The 22,954-nt window shown below is 57.7% G+C and overlaps 1 protein-coding gene across 1 annotated transcript; it reads left to right on the top strand.

Annotated features, from left to right (window-relative positions):
- Positions 1–696: 696 nt before the first annotated feature.
- FBXO10 (F-box protein 10) lies at positions 697–22,648 on the top strand. Its single transcript, XM_074932731.1, has 10 exons — positions 697–1,281; positions 6,366–7,217; positions 9,418–9,567; positions 10,720–10,856; positions 14,600–14,670; positions 15,181–15,333; positions 17,645–17,926; positions 18,218–18,528; positions 21,013–21,194; positions 22,396–22,648. The coding sequence occupies exons 1-10, from the start codon at positions 697–699 to the stop codon at positions 22,646–22,648; spliced, it is 2,976 nt and encodes a 991-aa protein (XP_074788832.1).
- The last annotated feature ends 306 nt before the right edge of the window (positions 22,649–22,954 follow it).

Raw genomic sequence — 22,954 nt, 5'->3', positions numbered from 1 at the left:
GCTGCGGAGCGCCGCCGAGGGTCGTGCTCTGCCGGGAGGCTTTGGCCTCCCCTCGGCCTCCCCGCCGGCCAGCCGCTCTCAGTCCGGAGCTGCGCCGCAGCCCTGCGGCACGTTCCCATCGCTGTGCACGGACACCTGATCCTCCTGTGTGCGGAGGCGGTCCTGCTGGGGCCGGGGATCGTGGCCGTTGGCTTCCCCCCGCTGTCGCCGCCTTGCCGGGGGTCTCAGCGCGGTGCTGGAGGAAAGCGCCGTGCCCGCCGGGGTGGCTGGCGGAGGTGGCGGAGGCCCGGCTGCGTGCCCAGGAGCGGGTGTGGTGGGGGACCCAGCGGTGCCACGGCTTGTTCACGCGCAGTCTTTGAGCCTTAGGGTTGAGCAACAAAGTTTTAATTGTCCTGAAAGAGCAGAGAGCTCAGAGCCGCTTGTTTGGGCATTGCTGGCCCGTGAGTGGGCTAGCGGGGGAGGGAGGGAGGCCCGGGGTGATGGTGGAAGGAGCATGTTGTAGGGTGAATGCTGAGCCCCCCTTGGCCAGGTCCTGCACTGGGACTGCCTCTGTCCTCGGAGGGGTACAGCTGGTGGGGACTTTCGTGTCTCCCTCGACATCGGGTCCCTGCCCTGACTGAGTCTTGCCCTCCCCTCTGTGCCCTGAAGCCCTCCAGGCTCGCTGCTGACCCCGTGTCCTTTCCTTTGCAGGTGCCGATGGAAGTTGATGTCTTGCCAGTGGAGCTGTGGCAGCTCATCTTGTCCTACCTGCAGCTCCCTGACCTGGGCCGCTGCAGCACAGTCTGCAGGGCTTGGCATGAGATTGTCCTCAGCCTCGACAAAACGCGCTGGCGGCAGCTCTGCCTGGGCTGCCTCAAGCACAGGCACCCCAACTGGCCCAACCACCCTGATGTGGAGCCGTGGTCCTGGAGGGAGACCTTCAAGCAACACTACCTGGCCTCCAAAACCTGGACCAAGAACACGCAGGACCTGGAGTCCTCCAACTGCCTCTCCCTCTTCCGGAGGAGGAAGGGCCGGCGCCAGCTCAGCGTGGGCATGGGGGGTGAGTTTGGCAGCCTCCGTGCTGCCCTGGCTGCTGCCAGCCCGTACGACCGCCTGGTGCTGCTGCCTGGCATGTACGAGGAGCAGAGCGACGTGCTGCTGAAGGTGCCCGTGGAGGTTGTGGGGCAGGGCATGCTGGGGGACGTGGCACTGCTGATGAGCATCGACCAGCACTGCCCCACCGCCCGCTTCTGCAACATCATCTTCGTGCCGTCCCGGTTCACCTCGGTGCTCTACAAGGTGAGGCTTGGCCGAGCAGGGCCGGGGGGTGGCAGGGCTGCCCAGGCGCCGTGACTGAGTGGGTTTCCCCATCTGTGGGCATCTGGGGAGCACAACTGGGGGTCTGTGGGACTCCCTAACGTCTGAGAGATCAGGGGCTGTCATAGAATCACAGGAGGCTTTGTGTTGGAAAGGATCTTAAAGACCATCTAGCTCCAACCCCCTGCCCTGGGCTTGGCCCCCTTCCACTAGCCCAGGTTGCCCAAAGCCCCGTCCAACCTGGCCTTGAACCCTTCCAGGGAGGGGGCAGCCACAGCTTCTCTGGGCAACCTCTGCCAGTGTCTCACCACCCTCACAGGGAAGAATTTTTTCCTTGGATCTAACCTAAGTCTCCCCTCTTTCAGTTTAAACCCGTTCCCCCTCATTCTATCCCTCCCCCAAGATGACGAGTCCCTCCCCCCTTTCCTGTAGCCCCTTTCAGCCCTGGGAGGCTGCTCTAAGGTCTCCCTGGAGCCTTCTCTTCTCCACCTGAAGCCCCCAACTCTCTCAGCACCTCTCCAGTACAACAGCAGATATGCTTAGGGTAGGTTACTTAGGGATATATAACATAGGTATCAAGAGAATTAGATTTCAGAAGGGGCCAAACCATCTGTGCAGGCAAATTATTAAGAGATGTTGTCATTGCAGGGTAAACTAAATGGGCTTTATTAATGGTTAAACAATGATCAGATGATAATTGATGGGCTGATGAATTGACGACCTGATCTCCTTCTATGACAGAGTGACCTGCTTATTGGATGAGGGAAAGGCTGTGGATGTAATTTACCTTGACTTTAGCAAGGCTTTTGACACCGTTTCCCACAGCATTCTCCTGGCAAAAATGGCTGCTCGAGGTTTGGACAATCGCACACTTTGCTGGGTAAAATACTGGCTGGACAATCGGGCCCAGGGGTTTGTGGTAAACAGAGTTAAATCCAGTTGGTGGCAGGTCACGAGTGGTGTCCCCCAGGGCTGGGTGCTGGGGCCACTTCTGTTTAACATCTTTATTGATTATCTGGACAAGGGGATCGAGTGCACCCTCAGTCAGTTTGCAGATGACACCCAGCTGGGTGGGAGTGTTGGTCTGCTCGAGGGTAGGGAGGCTCTGCAGAGAGACCTGGCCAGGCTGGAGCAATGGGCTGAGGCCAACTGCATGAGCTTCACTAAGGCCAAATGCCGGGGGCTGCCCTTGGGCCACAACAACCCCCAGCAGCGCTACAGGCTTGGGGAGGAGTGGCTGGAGAGCTGCCAGTCAGAGAGGGACCTGGGGGTGTTGATTGACAGCCGGCTGAACAGGAGCCAGCAGTGTGCCCAGGTGGCCAAGAAGGCCAATGGCATCCTGGCTTGTATCAGGATTAGTGTGGCCAGCAGGGACAGGGAAGTGATCTTGCCCCTGTACTTGGCGCTGGTGAGGCCACACCTTGATTACTGTGTTCAGTTTTGGGCCCCTCACTACAAAAAGGACACAGAGTTACTCGAACATGTCCAGAGAAGGGCTACAAAGCTGGTCAAGGGTCTGGAACACATGTCCTATGAGGAGCGGCTGAGGGAACTGGGATTGTTTAGTCTGGAGAGACCTTATCACCCTCTACAACTCCCTGAAAGGAAGCTGCAGAGAGCTGGGGATGAGCCTCTTTAGCCTAGTAGAAGGCGACAGGACAAGAGGGAATGGCCTCAAGTTGCGCCAGGGAAAGTTCAGACTAGATATTAGGAAGCATTTCTTTACAGAACGGGTTGTTAGGCGTTAGAATGGGCTGCCCAGGGAAGTGGTGGAGTCCTCATCCCTGGAGGTGTTCAAGAGTAGGGTCGATTTAGAGCTTAAGGATATGCTGTAGGTGGGAACTGTGCTAGGCGAATGGTTGGACTAGATGATCTCCAGGGTCCTTTCCAACCTAGATGATTCTGTAATTCTGTGAAATGGTGATTAAGCAACAATTGAATGGTAATGAAACACGGATTTGACAATGATTTGATACTGATTTAAATGATTACTTAAATGACAGTTTAGACAGTGATCAAACACTCTACTACTTACCACACTTCTAATAATTGAGCTCTAGATGGATATGTAACTGTCACTAGCATGCAGTACACTTTTAAGGGTAGGGTGAAATGTGACTGGGCTCGTTGTAGGTACCAGATACCAGGTTGGGGGTGTCTCAGCCTCAAGGAGTAGCCTCGAGGGGCATCCTTGCCCAGGGGAGGTCACAGCTCTGCAGGAGGTCTCGATGGGCTCCGAAGATGTTCATGGTGTGAAGCAATGGCCTCAGGGCCTGCCCACCCTTCGGTTTGTGTGTTAGAGCAGCTGCAGCAGTTTTACTTTTGTGTAGTCCTGGATCAGGCTGGCGCCATTACCCCCTGATAAGATGTGGCCCAGGCACTGGAGACCCTGAGGAGTTCTGTCCTGGCACCGCTCCAACACTCTGCACCTTGGGGCTGATATCATCCAAGGCTGCTTGTGGTGGTGCCTGAGCCAGAGCATCCTTCACTCGGTCAGGGGGGTGCGTCCCTTACCCAGTCCCATAGGGGCTCTGGCCGCCCTGGGGGGAGGACAAACCCAACCGACTCCAGAAGTGGGGCCAAAGGGGACCAGCAGCGCAACAGCGTCTTGTGGGAGAAGCTCAATGTCAGAGTCTGGTGCTAGCTGTGCATCCCCAGCTGGGATCCAAGTCTCATAGCAGGAGTTCAGCTGATTTAGGAAGGGGGAAGTACATGCAGGATGGGATGGTCTCAGAGAGAGAGGCTCATTTTGGATAAAAGTTAAGTCTGTTTTAAGAGGGTGTAGCACAACACCCCCTTGAGAAACCAGTAGATGCTGTTAATTTCCATTTTCACCTGGAACAGCCACTAGATGATGATGTTTTTGTTACTTCAGAGCAATTTAATTTTTCTAGACTGTTTCCACTTTTCCAGATGATAAATTGCCATTGCAGTTCCCTGGTTTTTGCACTTGCCAGTGGTATCTCAGGATGTCTCTGGTTTCTCAGTACCCAGCTACACCTCAGAGGTGCAGCTGTGCTTCTCAAGGATGATTCTGGCTCCCAGTTCCCCACCTAGCAGGCATTTTCCTCTATTCAGTGATTGTCCCCTTCTCACCAGCCACCTTTCCAATGGCTCATGTGGCCAGGTGTGAGCAACCCGAGAGTCTGGGCCCGCAGGAGGCACCTCCGGGGCTGGCACTCCCTGTGCTGTGCTCCACACCAGCCCCACCACCCCAAAAATCATCTGCTGCTGTCGTGGGCTCTGCCCTCAGCCCAGGCTGGGACACCCTGGCCGGGGTGCCTGGGGTCTTCCCTGGGCTGAAGCCAGGACTTATGGTCACAGGCCCATCACTGCTGACAGCTCAGGGTGGGATGTGCCCTGGGCAGACGCTGCATCCCGGGGCCATGCCTCCATAAAACGAGACCTTCCTCGTCATGAGTCAGCCTGCCCTTTATTAAAATTTATGGTTTCATTTCCTTCTCACCATTTTATTATGTGGCAGATTTAACTTTATCTGTCCGAAAGTCCCCAGGAGAAAGACAAAGCACCGGTGTGCAGTGGGAGAACCAAGTGGCAAATCTGCTGAGAAAGTCCCTGAGTGTCTGTGGCTCTCGGAGGTCTCTGGCTCAGCTGCATCCTTGGCTGCATTTGGCTTCTCCAGCCGTTGCTCTGGTGTCCGGGTGCAGCCCTTCAGCTGCTGTTGGTGGGATGAGAGCATTTCCTCCAAATTCTGTAACTGAAAAACATGTTAAAAAAGCCAGTTATGCCAGTCCTATGGGCAGTCATTAAGAGCCTGTGAGTTGCAGTTTTAGAAGGACTTTCACAAGCAGCCTCTCAGAAGCTGATTTCATTGTGTCCCTCTTAATTAGCTTTTTTTATTTAAAAAAGGGAAGGTATGATTCAGTATGGAGCAGGCCGCGTGGATTTCTCTGTGATTGTCTTTGAGTATGGAGAAATGCATTTCTAAACTTCCTTGCAGTACGACCACTTTTGAGAGTGCTCAAGGCTGAAAACAAGTGTTAGGATAGTGTGTTGGCCACAAAGTCTAGAAATCTTGGTAAAATTGCCCCAATTCACCTGTCACAAGCTATTGATCTGTCCACTTTTAATGTGGTGTGCTGGGCAATCGAGGGATAACCTGGGAAGATAAAAATAACAGTTTAGGAGATTCCTAGTCAGATTAGGAGCACAGTGAATTCCAAGCACGCTGGTCAGCATTTCTGACCTGGCTCCTCTGTACCTCATCTCATTTCTGTTGGCCGTTTCTGTAGATAAGCAGGAACTTGCTCTGCCTGTGCAGGAGAGGGATGTTTGACCACAATCGTCCTGGGGGTTTGCCAGCACCCATAAATTGCTGTGTGCATTCCCTAGCAAAGCAGCAAGGCCACACGGTAGGAATGGCTTGCTCACTGTTCTGCAAGTACCCTCAAGTCAGATGGGCAGCCACAGCCAGGGAACAAGGAATTGGTGGTGTCTGTCCTGCTGAGTGTCACCACATAAGGCCTGTGCAGCAGTATGGCACAGTTTTTTACCTGTTTTGCTTTGCAGTTGACATATCGTAGGTGCAGGGTCCTTCCGCCAAGTACAGCAATGGCTCTAGGGAGGGAGTTGTAGCTCTTCAGGCCAGCCAGGCAATGTTTGATGTCCTCTTGCCTGGTGCTTCACCCAGTAAACCCCCAAGTCCATGCATGATGCCAGCTGGCAGACACACCTCCCCAAAGGCTGCAGACTGTTCTGTGTGGGGAGTGTTGCTAAGGTTTAGTGATCTTGGCAGATCTAGGCACTGCCTGCTCCTGCGGGTGCCTGCGGGGCCTTGCTAAGGCTTCCAGGCTGTGCCTTGGCAGGGAAGTTAAGGACATGTTGCTAGCAGGGAAGGAGTCGTCGGGTGTCACTCGCTGGAGGACATGGGCTGGCTCAGCTGGCAGCACTGCCGCTGGGCCCTGTGAGCGTGTTGCTTTTGTGACACCTGAACGCGCGGTGTGTTTGTGAGCGTGAGCCTGTTTGCTGTGGAAGCACTTCATGGTGTGTCCAGGGCTGCTTTCTCCTGCTCTGTGCAGTGCTCTCACCCAGTGCTTACTCTCCAGACAACCACAGGCTATGTCCAGTTCGACAACTGCGCCTTCGAGAGCGGGCAGCTGCAGATCCATGCGCCGGGGACATGCCAGGTGAAATTCTGTTCCTTCAACCAGTCCAGCATCCACCTTCGCAGTGTGGCCCTCTGCATCCTGGAGAACTGTGAGTTCACCAGCAGCGCGAACGCCAACGTAACCGTCGAGGGCTGCCCGAGCTTAAGCCACAACTGGGCCTGCAAGCACCTGGCCGCGCTGGCCAAGTCCTGCGCAGTGCCCACGGAGCCCAGCGCAGCCTGCTGCCCTGGGGCCGAGCAGAACGACTGGGGGGAGTCGCTGCTGGGGCCGGTGCGAACGTGCGAGATCATCGTAGGGGAAGGACAAAGCAGCTTTCTCTCTGATGCGGGTGCTCAAGTCCTGCCTGGCTCAGTCCAGGAGGACGCTGAATTTGAAGAGAACCTGTGGGCAGCAAAGGAGGAGGAGGAGGAGTACCTGGCCCTCGACTCGAACTCTAGTGACAGTGACTTATGCAGTGATGATGAAGAGGATACCCAGGCTGTGTTCAGGGTGCCCTGCCAAACCCACAGCCTGAGTCAGACGCTTGCTGACCTGGTGGACAGCAGGCTGCAAAGCAACAGACTGCACGCCCTCCAGAGGGACCTTAAGCTCAAGTCTCTGCAGCAGGAGCTGCAGCAGGACAAGGAAGCCCAATCTTTGGCCAACTCTCTGCAAGGCTGCATCATCCGACAGTGCCTTTTCAGGGATGGGAAGGGAGGAGTGTTCATTTATTCACGAGGGCAAGCAAAACTGGAAGGAAACGTCTTCAGGAACCTGACCTATGCAGTGCGCTGCATACAGAACAGTAAGGTGCTGTGAAGATTGCTGCGAGCCCTCTTCGTGCTCCCTCCTGCTCCAGCAGCTCCTCTCCTCTGCATGGCTTGGGTTACTCAGTCCTAACACCAAGCGGGTCACTTGCAGCCCCCTGCTTTCTGCATGCAATAATGGAATCGCAGTTGGAGGCATTAATTCGATGGCACATTGGGGTGGTGTAGTCAGGCCCGCTCTACCCATGAATTAAACTCTCAGCCTGTAAAAGAGCTGCTGGTTATTTCCCCTTTGCTTCTCCCAGCACAGGCAGCACCACACATGCAGAGACCTGGGGACAGCAGTGCCAACCCCTGGTCATGGCCTGTCCTGGCTGCGGTGGGAGCATATGCAGGGGTGGGCGCCTGCTGTGGGCAGAGACAGGGTGTAAGGAGGGACCTTGGCTGGGGACAGGTGCTGGAGGTTGAACTGAGGTTTCCCCTCGGTGCAGCATTGCCAAACTCTGTGCTTGGCCAGAGCTCTCCCCTCAGTGCCTGTGCTCCTCTCCAGACAGGACAGGGGGGCGATTACACTGCCCAAATTCCCCGGCCCTGACAGCCAGGGGGGCTCGGGAGGCTCCTCCAGGCACCTGCCCAGAGAAAGACCATCCCCAGGTGTGGTTAGGGATTTGGGCCCGTTTTTCAGTGTCTGGCTGTAAAAGACTGAAATAGAAGTTTTGTGCAGGGGGAGGAAGGGGAATGCTTTTCCACCCTGTCCTTTCTCAGGGCGTTGCTGTGGTGGTGGCAGGTCCCCACAGGACACGGAACGCCGCTGCCTGTGCAGAAACGCTTCACTGCATGGCAGGGGGCCGGCTCCTTCTTGCCAAGAGACGCCCGTACTGGGGTGCCATCCTGACACAGGGACTCAGACCGGCAGCAGGAGGGAGCAGAGGCCCCTTGCACGGCTCCTCTGAGCTCCTCAGGGGCTGTTTTCTTGTGAGTTAGGCTTGTGACAAATGCAGGTCTGGCACTTGGGACCTCCCTCTGTTTTTATTCCCTTGGGTTTGGTTCCAGCCCGGTTAGAAGACTGGTTTTAACTGGTAGCAAACGGGAGGGAGATGAGGCCAGCCCAGCTGCTGCTCTTGGTGAGAATTTGCTCAGCTGGGAATTAGTCCAGAGGCTCCTGTGAGGTGGGGACAAGGGCTTGGTGCCAAGCACAGCACAGCTGCCAAGGGCTCGGTGTCCTCGCACAGGCAGGACCCTCTGGTGCACACCTGGGCTGGAGCCCGGTGGGTGGGACCCCACGGGAGCAGGTCCCCGTGATTTTGCCTCTGGCAGCTCCCTCCCCGCGCAGACAGGTGTGGCAGATGGAGACGGGCCCCGCTGAGCCCTGCTGAGCTGCGTGTTTGGTGGAGATGCTGAACCAAGCACCCTTCTGGAATGAGCAAATAAAAGGAGGTGTAATTTAACTGCTTTCTGATCTGTGCTGCTCATTGAAGTGGGATATGCAAAGTATATAGTACTTGTAGGACACGGATTGAAGACGTGATTTTGTTTGGCTGGAAAATATTAAAAATTGATGCTGCATGAATGTTTAACTCCTTAGATGCCTAGAGGAAACTGGGTTGTTATGAGTGGTGTCAGTGACTTCAGTCTGCTGGCTGGGCCATTTCTGGCTGCAGGTGACAGGATTTTTGTTCTGAAGGTGCAAGGTGATGCACAAGATGCCCGCTGAGCTGTAGTGCTGGCCCAGCCAGCTTCTAGGGAGACCCCTGCGGAGGCCCCGCGGCATTGGGCCCCCAAGCAGCTCCATGAGTAGGGCTGGGAGGCAGCCTGCTGCCGGCTGCACTCGGAGGGGGGCTGCCTGTGAGGGGGCTGCCTGCACGGGGCTGGGGTGTGTCTGCCATGGGTGAGTGTGTGGAGGTGGGACGGGGATGGGGCTTGCTGGTGCTTTGCAAGCACAGTGTGGTGGCTGCAGGCTTTGTCAGGCAGAGGGATGTGTCAGGCCAAGAGGTATCTGCTGTGGCTGAGCAGCACGGTGGGCCCGGTCCCCAGGCAGACCCATGCTGGAGGGTAGTGCCCAACAGACTTAACCATAGCCCTTGTCTACTGGCACTGATCCTGCTTCAGCACACTGGGGCTGCCGCAAGGGCAGGCGGGTTATAGATACACAGAGGCTACTGGAGGGAGAGCTCTACCTTTGCTTGTGCTCTCTGCCTCGTCCTCCAGACTACAACTGCAGACGCTTCTCCCCTTTTCTGCAGGTTGTCATGCTGAGGAACGAGATCCACCACTGCAAGGCATCGGGGATCTTCCTGCGCCTGTTGGCTGGAGGCCTGATTGCAGACAACAACATCCACTCCAACTGTGAGGCCGGAGTGGACATTCGTAAGGGAGCTAACCCCCTTGTTCTGGTACGTACCCCTCCAGGCCATGGTGCAGAGTAGCACGTGCTTTCTCCTGCACGCTGTTTCTCTCTAAGGGGCAGCACGGACCCATCTCCCAGTATAGAAAACACTGACCTTTCTGTTAGCTTTGCCCTTCAGCCTGTTCCTTAGGTTTTTGTTGGTGAATTATAGCTAACCCCAAGGCCAAGGCGCAGCCAAGTGCTGCCTGATGGTACAAGCATGGTCTCCTCCTCCATTTGATGGTATGTGTCTTAAAACCTCTGTGCACTGAGGGGAGGGGGATGTAAAATAAACACGCTGTGTAAGGAGACAACTCATGCAAGCAAGGTAGTAAATTGTCATGGTACTTTAAATTGTTTCTCCCACTGGGAATTGTGTTTTCTCCCCTGGGAGTTGGTGGAGGGTCTCAGCTTTCTGCTCAGCCTTGGGCAAGAGGGAGCAGCAGCCTGCTCTCCACCAGCGTGGCTTTTCCTCCAAATTGGGAGTGTCTCCAGCTTTGCAGTGGGTGACCTTGTCCCTTTTTACCAAGCACTGTATCTGCGGTCATCCTTGAAGGACCAGCGCCACGCTGTGCAAGGGGAGGCTGAGAGGCAAACTGCCGCCAAGTGACCCTGCGGCTGCATCGAGCTCTCGAGCTCTACACAGACGGTGCAGCGGGCAGAGCTGCAGCCCCATGAAGGAGGAGGAGGAGGAGGAGGTGACAGCTCAGTCACGGAGCCTCAGGCCATGTCTGGCCTTGGCTGCAGCTTTGAGCTGCTGTTTGCTGCTTCGCCTGCTCTGGCAGTTCATGCCCCACCACTCTGCTGGGGCTGCTGTCCTGCTGGGAGGGTTATGGGGAATGAAGCATCACCAGGTCCTGGGCAGCCCTGGGAGGTGGCAGCAGGAGCTGCTGGAGGAAGAAGAGGCTCCAGGCATGATGGGAAGGGAAATTTGGCATTGTATGCTAGAATCCCGAAGAAAGGTAAAAGTTAGATATGCCTTGACCATTTGAGAGAGATTTCTCAGCAGCTGGATTAATCACCCTCCTGCCCTTTTCCCTAGCAGGGTTGGGAGCTGTGGCTTTTCTCTGTGGTGCTGCCTCATCTTGCTCATTTTTATGAGTGACTTTTCCTTCCTTTTGCTTTTATTTTCTCTACATGTGCCAAAATAAAACCGTAGTGCAATAAGATACACAGTGGCCTTCGCTCAGGCATTGTCGTCGCTGGCAACGGAAAAGGCATCATCCGTAGCAATCAGATCTATGGGAATAAAGAAGCTGGCATTTATATTCTGTATAATGGAAACCCTGCTGTGAGGTATGTTAGCTAGCACCGACCTCTCTCTCTCCTCCTTAATCTCTTAAGAATTTTTCCTCACACTGTGCACACTTCTCCTTTTTCCTGTCCCCACCACAGAGCAGAAATAGGACTGTGGGGCACTTAGTGCCTTTCTGTGACTCTCCTCTACTTGGTTGCTGCACCCAGGCCTTTGCCAACTTCCAGTCCTGGGCTTTCCCCCTGTGTCTAAGGAGGATGCAGGCTGTGTTCAAGATGAACAGCTCGCTCATGTTGTGGTGCTTTCTGCAGGGAAAGGGGAAATGGACATGACGCTCTAATCATTACTACTCCACCTTTCTGCTTTAAACACCTGAAGCTGTTGACCGTCGTGTGTAATACCGTCGTGTTAGGTGTTCGTGTCAGTGTCTGGGGGGCTTCCCTCAGGTCCATGCCGTCAGCTTTTCCTGGTGGGATCAGCTGGTAGTGATGGGCCCAGAAGCGCAGTGGCACGGTATCGGCTGCAGATGTGAGGGCATCTCATCTGTGCTGCCACCCCCTCCCATGGTGCTCGCGGGCAATAAGGAGCAGCTGTGTGAGAACTTTCCACCGAGCAGTGTGGGGCACAGAGGGCAGAGCGTGTTGGCCCTGGAGCAGCCCTGTAGCTGGGATGTGAGTGTTCATGCTGGAGGTGCTGATAATTCAGGGTGCTTCAGCCTCCAGTCCTGCAGAGCCAATGAAAGCAGCTTCTTGCAGGTGGGGGTCTGTGTGCAGCACTGGTAGGGTCAAGACTGACCCTGACCCTGACTGGCTGCTGCAGCACTGGGGCCTGGAGGGGTCACTCTGATGGCACAGGGTCAGGGCTGGGCTTTCCGGCGAGGGGCTGTGAAAGTGCCCTCAGAGAAGTCTTGATTTCTGAGAAAAGTGGCATTGCAAGGGCAGGGCCTTCCCACCGACTCTCTCACAAACTCATTTGCAACCATCTTGCACCTCGTGATGGACGTACAACCATCCGCTTGCTGCCTGTAGGAGGTGAGGAGGAGGAAGCAGGGAGGAAGCTTGCTGTGAAGACACCTTTCTCCTCCTGACCAGCCTTGTTTTGGAAGAGGCCGTGCTCCACTCCTGTGCTCTCTGTGCTGCCCTTCCCCCGTGCCGGCCCGCGGCGGGCTCGGGTACGTGCCGGTATGTGCCTGGGGCTGGGGCTGTCGGCACGGCGGGGCCTCACCGGCCTCATGGCCGGTGCAGTAGCAGGAAGGCATGGCCCGTGGCGGGAGGAAGCTCCTTTGCCAAGTGCCTTTTCCACAGCTGGAAACGGAATCGAGTTGTGCCTGTCCCCAAGAGCTGCGAGCCCAGCCCTGTCCTCTGTCCTTGCCTGGCTGGGATGGGTTTGAGTGGGGTGTCGTGAGGGGCTGCCCGCGGGAAGTGGGGAGCTGTCCTGAGCAGTCAGACAGCGAGGTGCGTGCTGGGTACGGCCTTTAAGCGTGACGCAGGCCCTTGGGCACGTGCATCTTCCAGCCAGAGGTGCCCTCTGCAGCCCCTCAGGAGCTGTCTGAGCGTGGCTGCGTCCCCACTGCGCTGCGGCCGAGGCCGGGAGGTGACAGGTGTGATGGAGTCTGGTGGTGCTGGGCCACCGCTGGCTCCCTTGCGCTGCCAGAGCTGTGCTGGCAGGCCCTCCCCACAGCTGTGGGGCCTGGGCAGCTGAGACCCCCCCGCTTTCTGTTCCTGGGGGGTAGTTTCACAGCTTCGCTTCCTCCTTACCCTCGCAGCTGATGGTGCAAACGTGGATTTCTAGTACAGGCGTGTGTCACACCAAGCCCTGCAGCCCGTGCCCTGGGCACCAGTAACAGCCCACCGTGCTCTGGCAGGGCCATGGGTCTTCCCTCTCGCCAGTCCAGGTGGGCAGCTGCGAGGGGAGCACGGCTGTGCTGGAGCGGCTGGGACAGCAGAGGTACTGGCTGCCCGGTGAGGGGGGTGGTCCGGGCTCTGCCTGCTCCTGTCCCTAGGAGCAGGATGGCAGCGTGAAGCGCTGTGCCCACCCCTCCACCCCAGACAGTGCTGGCGATCGCCGGTTGCAGGCACTGCTTTCCCACCCTGGCTTGCTGCTGAAGCTCTTCTGCTCCCTTTGCAGGCCAGGGGGAGCGGAGCTGTCCCCCTGTGAGTGCTGCTGGGTGGATGCTGGGGCAGACCCAGGCCAGGCATGGCACTGCGTTGGTGTTTTTAATTTGAGGTCAACAACTCAGTTGGTCTCTGGCTCCGAACCTCAGCAACAAGCCAGAGATTGGGGGTGATGTTGTGCAGAAGGAGCTGATGGTGGCTTTGTTCCTCCTTACAGGGTGTAGGTGGGGCCCCAGGGGACAGCGGGTGACATCTACTCAGGTGTAGCAGGGTCTGCATGTGCTCTCCAGCCCCGTCATTCCCAGCACAGCGCTGCCTCTGACACCGCCACCGCATTTAATGTTTTCCAACATCAACTGTCATCGCTGTCTGCCTACTGGCTTCGGGTCTCCTCTGGAGCGATGGTCCCCAGGCTGATAAAGCCTCTTCCCCGGGGGTGGGGGGGATGGGGGAAACAGGCTAAACCCCTCACAGACTCCTCCGTAGCATCCACCAAGGAGAGTGTTGTGGTTTGAACCCGTCTGGCAGCCCAACACTGTGCCTGCTCACACACCCTCCCCCGACTGTGGATGGGGAAAGAGCTGGGGGGTGAAGGGAGACTTGTAGGTTGAGATAAGAACAGTTTAGTGATTGTGATGAAATAAAACAATAACCATAATAGAGAGTACAAATGGGTAATGCACAATGCAGCTGGTCACCACCTGCCAGCTGACATGCAGCCAGCAATCCCAAAAGACAAAGATCCAGCAACTGCAACCCCAGAAGCAAGAGAGAAACCCCCATTCCTGGCTGACCCTCCTCTACACACTGATCGTGACATTGTGTGATCTGGAACATTCCCTCGGCCAATCGAGGCCCACTGCTCTGGCCGTGCCCCCCCAGCTTCGTGTGCACCCACACACGGGCAGGACACGGGGAGTTGGAAAGTCCTGGATTTCTCAGCAACACCTGACACCATCAGTGTGTTACCAGCATCCTTCTCAGGCCGAGTCCCATGATGAATCCAAAACACAGCGCTGTTTCAGCTGCTAAGAAGAATAGTCTATCCCAGCCGAAGCTAGGACAGGGGCTCTGGCTGCTCCTTTTCCGCAGGGACATGGCTCTGGAGCCCAGGGACCCCGCTCCATGCTGCCCGGGGGTGGGGAGGTGGTGGGGCCGGCCTCCTCCCCAGTGAGGGCTGAGTGTGCAGGGCGGTTTGCAGAGGAGTGAGTTTGATGCTGAGGAGAAGGAACTTGGATCTTGGGGACCGGGATAGCTGTGGGTTCAGGCATCGTGGGGGCAGGAAGCAGCCTTTGGTTCTCCCCGTCCCCCCGTGCGTTTTCTGGGGCTGCTGCTCCCTGAGAGGAGAGCGGCCCTGACCTGGGGGCTGTTTGTGTTGTCATAAGCGCCTCCCGCTCTTCCTGTGCTCTCACCAATGTGTGACTGTGCCCCTTTCTGTGCTCTCCCCTCCTTGGAAGCATTCCGGCTGTCCAGCTCCACTCTGCTTTGCCTGTTCCAGCCCGACTCGCTCCCCTCGCCCTGCATGTCACGGGGCAGCCCTGTGCCCGGTTCCAGCTGCCGGCAGCAAGTGATGGGCTGTCACCGGTACCTGACTGGGGAGACCAGTGCCTCCACAGGACCCACTGCACTGGCGCCGCTGCTGGTAACTTTATTTTCTTCTCCTACTTTAGTGGGAACCATATTTTCCAGGGACTGGCTGCTGGAATAGCAGTGAATGAGAATGGGAGAGGCCAAATCACAGGTATGGGAATGGAAATAGCACTGTTACCCCGGTTTGTTTCTGTCTTTGGTTGCTAAATTTAACACCTTCTGGATTTTGGGTGACTTCAGGTGCAGTAATCCCTTGGTCTGCATTTTCTAGTGGCAGGAGCACGTCTTTCCTCAGTCTGTCATCCAGATCATTGTTCCCTTTGTCCCTGGCCCAGCTGGGATGTGGAACTGTGCTCCAGAACATTTTTCCCCTCCTGTGCCATCCAGTTTATAAGCTAAAGCTGTCAATGACCTTTTCCTACAGTCGAGGCACTTCTGGTGCCCACTCTGCCTGACACCTCGGAGGATGGGGAGGTGGGGGTTGCTACTAGGGACCAGTGTCCCGCGTGGGAGAGCATCGCCGGGGCACGGGGGAGCTGCTGGGGCTGTGCCGCAGGCAGTGGAAGCGGTTCGGTGTGGCCAGGTCTCAGGTCCCCGGTCTCCGTGCTCCCCATGGGCAGGAGGCCGGGCGGTCACCCCGTGCTCCTGTGCGTGGCCCCAGGGAACGTCATCTGCGAGAATCAGTGGGGAGGGGCAGACATCCGCCACGGCGGGGACCCCATCCTCAGGAACAACCTCATCTCCTGCGGCTACTCGGACGGCGTGGTGGTGGGCGAACACGGCAGGGGCTTCATCGAGGGAAACGCCATTTACGGTACAGAAGCCACTGTGGGGGAGAGCGCTTGTCACCAGCGCCCCTGTCCGACATTACCTGGGATACTCAGGGTGTCCTGGACCTCTGGTGTGCAGGGGTGGGGGCTCAGGGGGGATGTGGTGGGTGCTCAGGGGGGATGTGGTGGGTGCTCAGGGAGGATGTGGTGGGTGCACAGGGGGGATGTGGTGGGTGGGTGCTCAGGGGGATGTGGTGGGTGCTCAGAGGGGATGTGGTGGGTGCACAGGGGGGATGTGGTGTGTGCTCAGGGGGATGTGGTGGGTGCTCAGGGGGATGTGGTGGGTGCTCAGGGGGATTGGTGGGTGCTCAGGGAGGATGTGGTGGGTGCACAGGGGGGATGTGGTGGGTGCTCAGAGGGGATGTGGTGGGTGCACAGGGGGGATGTGTTGGGTGCACAGGGGGGATGTGGGTGTTCAGGGGGGATGTGGTGGGTGCTCAGGGGGGATGTGGTGGGTGTTCAGGGAGGATGTGGTGGGTGCTCAGGGGGGATGTGGTGGGTGCTCAGGGGGATGTGGTGGGTGCTCAGGGGGGATGTGGTGGGTGTTCAGAGGGGATGTGGTGGGTGCTCAGAGGGGATGTGGTGGGTGCTCAGGGGGATGTGGTGGGTGCTCAGGGGGATTGGTGGGTGCTCAGGGGGATTGGTGGGTGCTCAGGGAGGATGTGGTGGGTGCTCAGAGGGGATGTGGTGGGTGCTCAGAGGGGATGTGGTGGGTGCTCAGGGGGATGTGGTGGGTGCTCAGGGGGATTGGTGGGTGCTCAGAGGGGATGTGGTGGGTGCACAGGGGGGATGTGGGTGTTCAGGGGGGATGTGGTGGGTGCTCAGGGGGATGTGGTGGGTGCTCAGGGGGATTGGTGGGTGCTCAGGGGGATGTGGTGGGTGCTCAGGGGTGATGTGGGTGCTCAGGGGGGATGTAGTGGGTGCTCAGGGGGATGTGGTGGGAGTTCAGGGGGGATGTGGTGGGTGCTCAGGGGGATGTGGTGGGTGCTCAGGGGGGATGTGGTGGGTGCTCAGGGGGGATGTGGTGGGTGCTCAGGGGGATGTGGTGGGTGCTCAGGGGGATGTGGTGGGTGCTCAAGGGCGATGTGGTGGGTGCTCAAGGGGGATGTGGTGGGTGCTCAAGGGGGATGTGGTGGGTGCTCAAGGAGGATGTGGTGGGTGCTCAGGGGGGGCTGTGGTGAGTGCTCGCTTGCCTGGCTGGGATGGCCCCCGGCCCATCCCACCTCAGTCTCTGCAGCATTCTTCTGCTGTTGCTGCTGGGCCCTGGCTTTGGAGGGGTCTCTTCCTCTGAGGAGACCCCCACTTTGTCCCCCCGAGGACAGGAGCTTCCCCCTGCCCCCGGCCTCTTGCCACGGTCCTGCGGCAGGATGGGGTGTCAGGGGAGGCTGTGGGGTTCCCTCAGCATGGGGGATTGTCGCTGCACTGCTGCACCCCACTGATGCGGGGCTAGCAGCTTCCGGCAGGGTCTGGAATCGAATGACCGGGCTGATGTCTGACGGGGGGGTGAACTCCCCTGGTGATTTTCTTACAAACATTCAAGTAGCTTTTCTGGGGAGTTTTAAAGCATCGGCAGAGAGCCCACCACTGCAGGTGTGATGGCTGGAGCCCTGGAGGGGCTGTGGTCCTTTCTGGCCCTGTTTGGGGCAGACAAATGCTCGGCTTTGTTGGCGTCCATCTGTCACTCTGTCCATCTGTCCTGCTGGTCACGCTGGAGACCACGTTGTCCCGTAGTGCTGGTGGCCAGTGCCAGCCCCTGGCAGCGAGGGTGACGCGCACAGAGAGGGTGTTCGCAGGCGTCTCTGAGCAGTGTTGGCTGGGCAGGAGGAGCGTTGTCATAGGGCCCAGCCACTGCAGTAGACACCAGAGAATACACCAGCCCCAGGAAAACCCAGCTGGGTGTTCCTGGAGCTCCTGGTGCTCCTTGATACCCAGCCCCAGAGACCCCCACTCTGGGAGGAGGGACTGTGGCTGCTGAGCTCCCAGCGCTGCCGGTCTGCGGCAGCTGGTGGTCAGGGCTGTGCTGTGGGCCGGGGGCTTTTGCCTCCTGGTTCCCTGAGCTGGGCTTAGAGCGCGGATGGTGCTGGGAGAGGGTGGAGGTGGGAAATGAGCTCATGGATTCACATTGGCCCAGCGGTGCCACGCCAGGCCAAAGGAGCCCCTGGCACATGGGGTTTGCTTTCACGTGTGCTCCCAGAGGAGCTCTGGCCCGCCGGCACCGCACTGGGATACCGGCTGCTGCGGGGCAAGGCTGGGCGTCTCCAAGCTGAGCAGGGTCTGTGCCGTCCCGCACTGCAGGCAACAGGGGCTGCGGTGTGTGGATGACGTCCTCCAGCCTTCCGCACGTCATCAGCAACCAGATCAGCCACAACAGCATCTACGGGGTGGCCGTGTTCTGCCGCAAGGACGACAACGGTGACCAGCCCCACGGGCAGGGGCAGAGGGGCAGTGAAAACTTCCAGGAGGAGAGGGAGGGTGCCGGCGGGGAGAGCTACAGCATGGACGAGGAGGAGTACCCCGCTGCCTGGCACTCGGTCAGCGTGGCGCTGGTGGAGTTGAACAATATCAGCCACAACGGAGGTGAGCTCGGGGCTGGGGCTCTCCCCAGGTGCCGGGAGAGAGGCTGCCCCGCAGAATGCTGTGCTGTCCTGGCCCACCAGCATGGGGCCCTGCCGGGGCCTTGGAGGAAGCACCCTGGAGAGATGGTGGCCAAGACCTGAGTGCAGGTGGATTTTTGTCCCTAAGGTCCCAGTTGGAATCTCACATTGTGGCAGGAGAACCTGGGTAGCTTTTAGAAACAGAAGTACATTTGTGGTCTTCATGACTGAAGCTGCAAACTCTTAACCGTTATCTCTTCTTTTTGTCCGGCAGCTGCTGGATTGCACATCAAGAGCTGCGAAGCACTCAACATCTTTGCCAACGTAATTCATGCCAACCACGACAGCGGGGTGGCTGTGCTGCAGAGCAGCCAGCTGACATGCATCGCCAACAACAGCATCTCCTGCAACAGCCGTGGAGGCGTGCTGGTGGAGGCCGAGTGCCAGGTGGAGCTGCGTGGCAACGGTGTCTATGAGAACGGCAGCCACGGCATCATCTCCAAGGGCGAGGGCGTCATCGCAGAGAACGACATCATCAGCAACCACCGGTGTGGCCTTCAGCTGCTGCAGGCGGCCGACATGAAGGTGTGTCCTGCAGGGTGCTGAGGGGGCACCGACCCGTGGGTCCCTGCGGCTGGGGATGGGTGAGGCAGAGCCCTCTCTGGGCTTGCTGACCCCCTCGGTCAGGAGGGGTTGTGCTGGGGCAGCAGGAGCTGCCGGCCAGGATTGCACCCTCGGGCCAGTCAGTGGGGGTTGTGATTTCCAGGTCACCTTAGAAGTGTGTCCAGCTGAGCGAGGGAAGTTGTCACCCACCTCCTGTGCCACTGGGACGCTGCATCTGAAATGTTGTGTCGACTTGGAAACCTCAGTCAAGAGGCAGGTGGAGGAAAGGGAGAGGGTCTGTTGCAGAGCCACCAGGATGGGCAAGTGCTGGGACACAAGTGATGAGATGAGGCAGAAGGAGCTGGGCTTGGTTAGTCTGGCAGAGACGAGGCCAGGGAGGATCTGAGGGCAGCCTGCAGCTGCCGAAGGGCACTTGGAGCCAGACCCCCCCTCAGCAGTGCCAGCGAGGGCCAAGGGCACAAGCTGCAGTGGTCCCTGCGCCCTGGGAGGACCCTTCTTGCCTTGGAGGGTGGCGCAGCCCTGGGACAGGCCACAGAGCGGCGTGGGGTCTCCATCCTCGGGGATTTCCAGGCCTTGGCAGGACAGAGCCAGGCCTGCCCTGATCCACTCCTGCAGACAGTCCCTACTCCAGAGCTCCCTTCCACCAGCACTCCCTAACTCCAGGGCTTTTGTGGGCTGTCATTTGGAACAGGCTGGAGGAAGGTCGGCAGAAACTGTTTGAGGGAAGATTCAGGTGGGAATTAAATAAGCATTTGTTTTTAATCTGGCCAGCAGTACAAGACAAGAGCACACTGCTCAGGAGAATGTGACGTTTTGATCCCTAGTGGGTGTGTGTCACTCAAGAGAGGTTCAGAAGTGCTCTGTAGGGTGCAGAGTGGGGAAGTGAGACCTTCCCTGGCCCCAGCATGGCCGGGTCCATGCCTTTTACTGCTGACTTGCAGTGGGAAAGCACACGTGTCCCAGCAGAGCTGGCCGTGCTGCCCTGGAGCATCCGTGCCACCGTGACGGGAGCATGAGAGGAGCGCTGACAGCAGCAGCACCTTTTCAGGTGCATGGAGGAAGGGCTCGTGTGGGCTCATGCCATTGCTCAGTGGCAAAGAAAAGAGAACATTTTGGAAGTTCTATCTCAAGGCTGTATCCTCTTTGGGACTGGTCCACAGGAGGCTTGTTGCATCTGCCTGATGTTTAAGCCTTGGTGAAGGACAGCTCAGCTGTCAGTTCCCACCTGTGGACTCAGGTGGCTTTAGGAGAGGCCTCTCTTCCCTCAGAGCAGCTAAGGGCACCCTGTGCATTTTGGTGCAGTGAGATTCAGCAGAGTCTGTCCTCTCCCAGGCTTGTTCCCTGTATTTAACTGAGTGGCACAGTCATGGGGGCGATCCTGCAAGCCTCTGCTGGAGATCTGCCTGAGCTCTGCTGAAGGACTGGGGTAGCTGGCGCCCGAACTAGACTTTTTGGAAATTAGATGCAGTGTTCCAGCATCTGGCCAGTTCCCAAGGTTGGTACCTGGCTCAAGGTTGCCTCTGTTTTGTTCTTCGTTGAGGTGAAGCCATCGGACATCAAAATGATAGATAAATGCAATTTAACTCATTGTGAAGGACCACTAAAATGAGTGTACAGAAAGCTCTGCCAGGACTAATGCTCTGCACAAGTCCTGCAGGGGCTGCAGACTCCTTCTGAAAACCATGCCCATGGGAGAACATCGTTTTCTGGCCCAGAAGCTAAAACCTGCTGCGTTTTCTGTGGTCCCAGCTGGCCAGTCTCCGAGAGCGCACAGGCAGGGTCCTCACTGCAGGGCTCACGGGGGAACGCAGCAGGGGCACAGGGCCTTGCTGAAGTCCTGGCGATATCCTGGTGCTGCCGTTTCTTGTCCGCCTGCTGGCAGAGCCCAGGAGGTGCCCAAGGGCAGGCGAGATGGTGTGTGGTGCTGAGGTGGGGGAAGCGCTGGGCGAAACAATCTGCGGGTCTAAGGAGCAGGAAGGACCTCACTGATTTTCCAGGTGATGGCACAGTGAGAGCTGTGGACTTCTCTCTCCTGGGGACTCCCAGGTGCTCTCTTTTCATACACAGAGAAGTGGCAGCCTGTAAGTACAGCTGCTCAAAACCTGTAGGGCAAGGAGCAGCTGCAGGTTTGCATTCAGCAGCATCCGTGCATGTGTTTCACCAGGGGGTGGGTACCAGCGGTGGGGGAGCTTGTAGCATCGAGCACCGAGAGCAGCTGAGCTGCCAGATGGGGCCACCAGCAGTGCGTGGAAAGCCTTGGGGGAGCTCGTGTGTGTGCGTGGCTATGGCGTGTCTGTCCATCTGAACCCGTGGTATGATCCCAAACTGCCGGGGAATGCTGCTGAGCCCGCGGAAGAGCTCTGGGGTGTGGTGCTGTGTTGATCAAAGAGCTGTACGAACAGTGTCCTTCTGCTTGGGCCATCCCATTTAAACCTTATTTTGCAGGTGGTCAAGAACAGGATCCAGTCCTTTCGGGACTACGGGATTGTTCTCTTTGATGAAGCCAAGGGCCTGGTGCAGGAAAACATCATTTTTCAAGGGAGATCCAAGAAATTCATTTTGCGGCCACCATCAAATGCAGAGGACTGCATCATCCAAAACAACATGCTTCTCACCCTCAAGAAAAGGTGAGGCCCCTGGCACCACGGGGTGCAGCTGTGAGCCTGGAGCTGCCATCACGCTCCCGTGTGATGTCAACGCTGCTCTGTGGCTCCTCTGGAGCTGCCCGTGGCTGTGGCTGTGGCACCAGCCCCCTGCGCGGGGTGGACTGCTGCGGATGGGGGCTGCAGAGCCAGCAGGTTCCTCGTGGTGTCCCTCTAAAGCCAACCAAGGAGCTTGGATTGTTCCTTGACAGGCCAGTTGGGTCTTCACGATGCCTCTGAGCACGGGGACATCTGCGCAGTGAGTGGGCCAGCTCCTGGGTGCCACGCTGCTGTCCTGGCAGCCCCGGGGTGTTTGTCACCCAGGGCCCTGAGAGTCAGAGGCAAGAGGAGAGGCCAGAGCTGCCCCCAGCCTGCACTGGACTTCTGCGCTGGCAAGGAGGAGGGTGGCTTCAGGCACCAGACTCCACCTCCAGGCTTTTTCCACCAGAACAACATGAATGGAAATGGGAAAGTGGATCTTGGAGCACTTGTTTGTCCCGGGAGTGATTTAGCCACCCTGGTCTTTGTGCCCGTAGAGAGGGAATGTGTCTTCTGGTGGTCTTCAGAGATACCACTGTACCTGCAGACCCCTGATGGGTACAGCAAAGCCTTCCTTAGCCGCCAGATGTCACCCAGACCCTCACCATTATTGGCCTTGTTCAAAACACATCCTGTAGACCAGGACTCTGCATCAGGTGCCTGAGGAGGGAAAGCTGGAGCCCTGTACAAGGGCTGGGTATGCAGTGGGTTCTTCTTTTTAGCTAGAAACTTGACTTGACTCTTCTCTCTAGGTCACAAATCTTGGTCCAGGGTGTGGGAGAGGACAGGGCAGTTGGGATCTGTGGCGCTCTCACCTGGTTCTCTAGACTCCCAGAGCATGGAAGCCAAGACTACCCTCAATGCCTCCTCCAGTGCCCTTAGCCGTGTGATTCCTCTGTGAGGTTTTCAAACCTGGCCCCTCCTTACGCAGTTCTTGGGAAGTCCCAGCATGGACTCTACTTCCACAGGCTCTTGCCCCATCCTCCAGAACTTGCAGTCACTTAGAGGTATTGGCTGAGAAATCACAGAAAGTGGCTTTTGCAGTAAAGCAGGATGTTCTGTCTCAATTCTCTAACCCTTCCTGTCCCGCTTGGGTTTTGGAACAGACGTCGCACAGCAAGCTGCCCTGCCCCTTCCCTCCTTGAAGGGTGAACCCTGAGGGAGCGTTTCTCAGGCTGGACGGGCCGTTTTGCCCTGCTCAGGGCCATGCGTGGGCTGTCTCTCCTCTCCCCAGGTTTGACATGGAGTGCATGCTGACCAACCCCCCGGCACGGCCTCACATCAGGGGACGCCCCCTGGAGCCCCACACCGTGGCCGGTGCTCAGAGGGTCTCCAGCATAACGACCAGGGTGGATGGGGGCTGCCACAACCACGGGAGCATCTTCTGCACTGTTCTTTGACCAGAGAGGGAGGGTTCTTCGCCAGTGTGTCCGCCTGTCTTTTCTCCAGAGCTCTCACAGCTCAGGGACGGGGACCCCCACTGGACTGTACTCCCTTTCCATGAAGGATTTTGCAACTTCAGTGGCACCTTGCTAAATAAAATATAGCTGGGAAAACAGCTGTCAGTGTCTCCCTCTTTGCCCACTGCGATGGCTATGGGGTGATTTACAAGTGAGCAGTTTCTCAGAGGAAACGTGCCCCTGGCAGGACTGATATGCCTGGCCCAACCTCCCCGCCTGAGCTCCAAACAAACCTTGGGGCCTGCA

Source organism: Athene noctua, chromosome Z, assembly GCF_965140245.1.
Source record: "Athene noctua chromosome Z, bAthNoc1.hap1.1, whole genome shotgun sequence".
NCBI classification, from domain to species: domain Eukaryota; kingdom Metazoa; phylum Chordata; class Aves; order Strigiformes; family Strigidae; genus Athene; species Athene noctua.
Note: the sequence above shows the minus strand (reverse complement) of the source record. Positions and strands in the feature narration are given on the sequence as shown.